The sequence below is a fragment of the Silurus meridionalis genome, chromosome 5 (genome assembly GCF_014805685.1).
Source record: "Silurus meridionalis isolate SWU-2019-XX chromosome 5, ASM1480568v1, whole genome shotgun sequence".
Lineage (NCBI taxonomy): Eukaryota > Metazoa > Chordata > Actinopteri > Siluriformes > Siluridae > Silurus > Silurus meridionalis.
This window is the reverse complement of record NC_060888.1, coordinates 27,306,769-27,313,924: the sequence shown is the minus strand read 5'-3', so window position 1 is coordinate 27,313,924 and position 7,156 is coordinate 27,306,769. Positions and strand designations below refer to the sequence as shown.

The following is a 7,156-nucleotide window of genomic DNA, read 5'->3' as shown; positions in this document are numbered from 1 at the left end:
CTGTGCCAGTTGTCCAGCGCATGCTCTCAAATACACTTCCAAAATCAAGCTGCCAGGTTTCCTTTACGTTGCTGTACTTTGTGCAAAAACAGATGTAACGGGTGTAACGGCACACAAAAAAATTCACGGTTCAGTACAGAGCTCGGGTTTTAAGTCACGGTTCAGTGAGAAAGAAATGCAAAACATTATTATTATTTATAATATTTATAATAATAATAATAATTATAACATTATTATTATTATTAACATTATTATTTATTAATGCAAGTTATTATCATTAACATTTGTGAACATCAACAGTTTACATTTTTTAAAAACAATTTCTTATAAAATGCCCGCTTGGTTTAAACAAAACATTTAATAATAAAAAATCTAAAAAGGCACAAATTAAATAGATCAAATAAAATTCAGGTGTTTTTTTTACATTTTATATTTAATTTTATAAAGAAATGTTCTACTTGACTGTTTGACTTGTTTTAGCAAAACAAGTCCTAGCTTAAACAAACGTCTTCATTCAGAAACACACAAAATTCATTTTCTATTTATCCAAAAATGAATTCATTCCTTCCTTCCATCCTTCATTCATTCTTTTACTCCCTCCACATGCGGACTTGTCAGGAATTTCTGCTTTTAAGAGAAAAATTCTTAAAACACAAAGATATCAATATCGCTAGATCGTCGTAAACATGTTGGCAATGACAGGAAGTGGCAGCCATTTTTTGTGCAGTACAAATTATGTTGAGGCTCCGGATCGGGTAGCCACAGAGACGTGTAGTGACGGGTCATTCACAACGATTCGTTCATTTTAAATGAGTCTTTAATGTGACTCAGAAGAACGAGTCGGCTCAAAGAGTCATTTGTTCAATTTCTACTGCATGAGCATAGCATCGAAAAATCTATCTATCTATCTATCTATCTATCTATCTATCTATCTATCTATCTATCTATCTGTCTATCTGTCTGTCTGTCTGTCTGTCTGTCTGTCTGTCTGTCTGTCTGTCTGTCTGTCAGTTTACTCACTTATTTATTTTTTATTTACTTACTTCTGTCTTTTTATTTATTTATTTGTTTACTTATTAATTTAAATTTTTTATTTTACTTACTTGTTTATTTATTTACTTTTTTTTTTTTACTCACTTACTTATTTATTTAAAATGTGCATCTTTAAACCAGAGTCTCGTGTGTGTGTGTGTGTGTGTGTGTGTGTGTGTGTGTGTGTGTGTGTTCTGCTATAAAGCAGATCTTCCTGGTGTTGTGCACAGGGATATTGTTATGCTGGAACAGGTTTTTTGAAAAATGTTATGCTGCAGCATCCAATATAAATGTGCCTCCAACTTTGTGGAGAAGAACCAAATCTGTCTGGAAAAGTCAGGTGTCCCAATACCTTTGTTGGTGTTTTGTTTTTTATTAGTTCAGCATTATATATTTAAATAAGCAATTACAATGAAAAGAAAATTTTTGAATCATATTTATTGATACTACTTCCTCAGCACTTAATAATATAAGTGATAAAGTCAGTAATAAAGTAGAAATAAAGATAAAATTAGTGAGTCACAATAAAATAAACAAATTCCCCCCCCTAAACACACACAGAGAAACATTCAGTCTCCTACATTCTTTTAAAGACATTCATTTTCGGAATAAGTAGCTTTTTTGTGGTAAATTGTTAGCGGCGTTTCGGAGGCCAGATCTGGAAAGATCTTCTCACTGAATTCGATCATGATGACGATGATCTGGAGGATGAAGGTCAGGGGATTAGATAGATCCCTGGCTTCCTGACTTGTTGTCCAAAAGCTTGATGAGCCCCTTCACCCAGGCGTCAGTGGGATTGGCACACACTTCCTTTCCCTTCTTGGTTTTGAACCTGGAGTGGAAAAAAAGTGATAAAATAATCAATAAAAGTGTAAATGTACTGAACAGGAAGTGACAGTTTTATTTCTCACATGCGCTACAGCCAGCAGGGGGAGTCTGAGTTCTCTATAAACAACAGGGTTATTTCAGTACTTTTTACACATTAACATCCTGTTTCGGTTTGAATCTGCACTTTCCATCTCAGGATCAATAAAATCCACCATGTGATTTTATTCTTTTTCTCAAACTTGAACTTCCTGTTGCTGTTTCTTTTTCTGTCTCTCAATCGGCGTCCGTGTTTCTTTCTTTCTCTTCGCCTATTTGTTTGTTTCTGTCGCTTTGTGTCGTTCCTGTCTATCTATCAGTCTATTTCTCTGTTTTTTTATCACCATCTTTCTGTCCATCTGCCTGTTTTTGTTTCGAATTCTCCCAGTCTGTTCCCTTTGTCAATCCATTTGACTATTTCTATAACTCTCTCTCTAACACACACACACACACACACACACACACACACACACACACACACACACACACTTACAGTATGGCCTGTTTGGAGCACTGCGGGCTGGTCAGGCTGTAGCTGGTCACCATGTTGGCTCTCAGTGGACGCTGATTGAAGGAGTAACAGCAGACGTTTGCCGTGGCCTTGTAACGCATCCCTGTGAAACACAACGCAAATCAGGTGAGCACAAACTCTACACAAAATTCTACACAGTCACATGATTACATCCACAATACCGATTGCTGATGGTCTCCATAACACACAGACAAGCTCCCAAATACGTCGTCTTATTTAACACGTGATATAAAATGTGCGTTCTTTTACAAGTCAAACTTCAAGGATAAAAACGACATTTGTTTGGAAATGAAATCTCTTTTTGAAGAATTCTCTGTCGATCTGGTAAACACTCTACTCCTCTCACCTTCGGTGAACGTGACGGCGCTCAGCAGCACCAGCACCACGGCGGACAGGACGATCAAACGGCAGGCCGACATCTTGCTTTCTTGCTCGAGATCTTCAGCTGAAGGACTGATGAAGAGATTACTGTAGATGAGGAGATCTCACTGTTTGTGGTTCATTAGAGAGTCAACCTGCTCTTTTATACATATCAGACCACAGATTGGGGAAGCCCCCAGAGAAAGGAAGTGGGGACTTTGGTCTACAGTACGTACGATTGGATATTTTTTCACTTCTCTTATTTATTCTAATGTCAGCATGATGTTTGTAAAACAACAAAAAAAAAGTGTTAGGAAATGGAAAGTTGTCCGACACACCTCTCCGAGGAATGTCTTAATGAAACCATTGGGATTATTATTATTTTGGATTTAAACAAATAAATGTAGTTAAGATTCAGAGCTAAATGGTGGCAGGAGAAAAAGAGGAGACAGTGGTGACAGGGTGACAGAGGGATCTGTATTATCAGGGGCAACATGAATGGCAGAGGGGAAAATGAGTCCACAATCATTATAGTGCTTTTAAGAAGCTTATCTTTCTTTACCTTCAATTTTATTCAGAGACATGTTCATCAACCATGTGTGCTTCCTAAACATCCCATTCCAGATCTGCCTTTATTATAATATCCACTCTTTGGGAAAGGATTTGATTCTGAGGCGTCTGTGAGATCTGCGTTCTTTCAGCTACGAGAGCATCAGAAACCAGGCTCTAATGTTGGGTGAAAAGGTCTGCCCCACATTTAGTGTGCAGAACCATTTCATATTGTGTCATGCAAGTTTTTCCACACCAGCCTCGGGGGAAAAATGTGACTTTATAACTTCTCTTTGTACACAAGGGAATTGTGGTGGTTAGAGTTGGCATTCCTGGGAAGGGAAACTTTCCTACAACAAGGCATTTTAGACTCTTCTGTGCTTCCACCTTATGAGTTTAGGAAAGAACCTGGTGTGGGTGTGAAGGTCACAGGTCTACAAAACAGTGTACTATATATGATATTTAAACAAAAGTATTGGGACACTGGACTTTTCCAGCCATAACTGCTACCCAGTTGTAGAGAACATCTCATTGGATGCAGTAGCATGAAGTAGCTCTGGTAAACATCTTTGGGATGAATGTGAACGCTGACTGCACCCCAGGCCTCCTCACCTCATCTTCATTATTACCTGACTTTACTAACACAAATCCTTGTAGCTTAATGAGCACAAACCTCCACAAGCTTCCCAGAAGAGTAGATGAGATTACAACAGTATCCAGAGACTAAATGTGGAACAGGGACATAATCCTATGCTCAGGTGTCCACAAACTTTTTGTCTATATAATGTTTCACTATAACTACTAGAAATCTTGAATTACAGGAAAGCATTTAGACGAGCGTTCTGGACGTTTCACTGATTCGGAATCAGTTCTACAGCATGTGGTGAGGAGAAGAATAACGTTCTTCAGGGTCATTTGTCTGTTTTTAGGAGAATGCAGTGTTAGCTAGAGAACAGAAAACCACTCATTATCATATTACCAGAGAGTTCTGCTGTTCTCTCAGTCATTCAGCGCTTCTATGATTTAATCACAGCACGTCCCATGATTGCCTCTTTATCAGTGATGTCAAAATTATTTTTTTAAAAACCTTTTTTGTGAAGTTGTACCAACCAACTAATATCGATACTCACATACACCAAGAGGATGATTATGTAATTCTAATTATTTGTAAGATATCTCCTTATCTTCAGGCGTCCTTCATTTCTAAACTGTTCTCCAAACGCTTGTCTACAACACCATTATATTCTATAATGTTACAATCCCCTTAATTGAATCTAATGGCCCTGAACCTGTTCTTGAGACATGGTTGTAGATTTGAAGGTTGAACTGGAAGACCTTGAGTGTCCTGCACAGAGCCCTGACCTCCTAAACTCCACTGAACACCTCCTCATGTCCTCCAAAATCAACGTCTGATCTCAATAATGATCTTATAAATGAATATACATTAATTCCCACAGCCTTGCAACTGAAATCTAGAAAACCTTCCCAGAAGAATGGAGCTAATAAGAACGGGGAAGAGGGATTCACTCCATGACAATCCCCATTGATATGGAACCTATAACTAAACTTTACACCTCAACGATGATGGAAATTAAAAGAATGGACATTCGGTGTCGAGGATGAGGATGGATTCCCCTTTTAAATGTGGTTCCCTTTCAAGATTTCTTCCTCATGCCATCTCAAGGAGTTGTTCCCTGCCACTGGCTTGTTTATTAGGGATAAACTTACAGTTATAAGAAACTAATTTATAGGCACTAAACTTATACATTCTTTCTTGCAACTTTACAACCATTTATCATTATAAATCTGCTTCAAAACAACGTCTGTTGTTTAAAGCGCTCTACAAATCAAATCAATTGAATTGATGTTCAGCAAGAACATCATATTAAGAACTTCAGGTGTCCGTATACTTTTGGTATTTTAACTGGGTATTCGATTGCAAGGCATTTATATACCATATATACAGAGCTTATGATTCATCACCACTGTCATGTTTCTTTTTTTAAGTTGTGATCGTGTGCAGTGTGAACTTTCCGTCTTAGAATCACCCTCCTGGTTTCAGATCCTCTCTCAACCCACCTCGAGCAGATACTGAGGATGACGTGTAGAATAAATAACACAGGGGAGAGAGGGATTTTATGTGTTTTTTTTTTCTCTTGAGCACTTTTGCTGAGCTATTTTTGTGGAAGGAACTGCAACAAGGAAATAAAAAATCAACCTTTTAAAAATGTCAAGATCCAAAATGTGAGTTTCAGTAGTTCATAGTATAAAATAAACACATGGCGAGTGGAGCAGATGCTAGAAAACCCATACAAAAGCCACAATTAGAATATCAGTATAACTGAGAAAACATGCATTTGGCAGATGCCCTTGTTTGGAGTCTATGCCATAAATATTATTAACACTTATATCCTGGGGTCAGTGTAAATGCTGGATCGTGATTGGCTGGAAGTTCAGGTGTCAGTTCAGAGCCTTGAACACACAGGAGGTTTGTTTATGTTTATCAGTTCATCCAGCGTTCTAAATTAATGCGCTTCTTATAAACCATGGAGAGTAAGACAGCTATTGGACATATTACCTGAAGACCTTACTAAACTCCATGAAGGATTTTTGCATTTGGTGGAACTTATATGGTGAGTACGGTGATTTGGATAAAAGGCTGGAGGCCCAAGATGAATTTGTTGAACGGAGAAGTAAACATGTCTGTGAAGATTCTTTGTCATCCCTGTGTGGTTATCTGGAAGTTAAATCATGTTTAACTGGACTTCGATCTGGTTGGATCGATGCATTTCACTACTCATCTGAGCAGCTTCTTCTTCTTCAGTCTGAGGATGTTGGCAGGATTCCATACATTTAAATGCTCTAGGGTCAAGGCTCCTGTGAAGTGGTAGCTTAGTGGTTAAGGCATTGGAACCTTTGCTCTGAAGGTTCTAAAATCAAATTCCACACCTGCCACTCCTGGGCCCCTAAGCAAGGCCCTTAACCTCATAGTTGCTCATTTGTATAAATAAGACAAGTGTAATCACTCTGGATAACTGCGTCTGCCAAATATCATAAATATAATACAAATGTAAGAATCCTGAAACGTATCACTCCAATCAGATAGCAGTTCATTTCACACTTCCAGATAAAACATTCAAATGAGAAATATAATAAACAGCACCAAGAGTTCATTCCAAACGCTTCATAAATCACAAAATTGTGTGATTCTTAAACAAACCATTAATTATCCCTCACTTACAACACAATGCTTTTTAATTCTGGATTCTGACAGGATGGGTGATGACTTTTCCACCACAGCACCTCTGACAGTAGAGCAGCTGCAAGTCAGAGGTAAATTCCAATGTGCTTGTTATAATAAACTGTTTCTCTTGTAAAAGCTGATGCACAGGGACACACAGGGACTTGTACGGTGGGACTTCTTTAGTTTCTCAGTACCGTGTAAAAACAACATGTTTTTCCGTTTTCGTAATGAACAAAGAGAGGCTGGTGAAGGGAAGCGTTGTTTACAGCTGCTATAATGTAAGTGAGAACAGGAACACAGCATGAGATGTAACCCTGTGCGGATAAAAAATACAATTTGTCATTCTTTATTCAGTAATGTACTGTAACGTTGGGAATTTGCCTTGGTGTAGGAGAGAAAAAAAACGCTAAAACAACGTAAATGACTTTAAATGACAAGAATTGATACAAGGCCAATGTTCTTATACAGACTTCTAAATCTGTCATATACTGACCCTGATATACTTAATGATACTCATGTAGTGAACATACTGATGCTGATATACTGATACACTGAATATACTGATTTAATTCAAT

At 37.8% G+C, this 7,156-nt stretch overlaps 1 protein-coding gene across 1 annotated transcript; it reads right to left on the bottom strand.

The window, feature by feature from the left end:
• Positions 1-1,455: 1,455 nt before the first annotated feature.
• Positions 1,456-3,932, bottom strand: LOC124386631 (C-C motif chemokine 3-like). Its single transcript, XM_046850608.1, has 3 exons — positions 2,775-3,932; positions 2,390-2,510; positions 1,456-1,864 (listed from the first exon to the last, which is right to left on the bottom strand). The coding sequence occupies exons 1-3, from the start codon at positions 2,845-2,847 to the stop codon at positions 1,756-1,758; spliced, it is 303 nt and encodes a 100-aa protein (XP_046706564.1). The 5' UTR covers positions 2,848-3,932; the 3' UTR covers positions 1,456-1,755.
• Between the last annotated feature and the right edge of the window lie 3,224 nt (positions 3,933-7,156).

Coding starts and splice junctions, on each gene's coding strand:
- LOC124386631 (XM_046850608.1), bottom strand. CDS start 2,847: ATGTCGGCCTGCCGTTTGATCGTCCTGTCCGCCGTGGTGCTGGTGCTG. Junction 2,511..2,774: donor CGCCGTCACGTTCACCGAAG/GTGAGAGGAGTA, acceptor TGTGTTTCACAG/GGATGCGTTACAAGGCCACG. Junction 1,865..2,389: donor TGCTCCAAACAGGCCATACT/GTAAGTGTGTGT, acceptor TTTCCACTCCAG/GTTCAAAACCAAGAAGGGAA.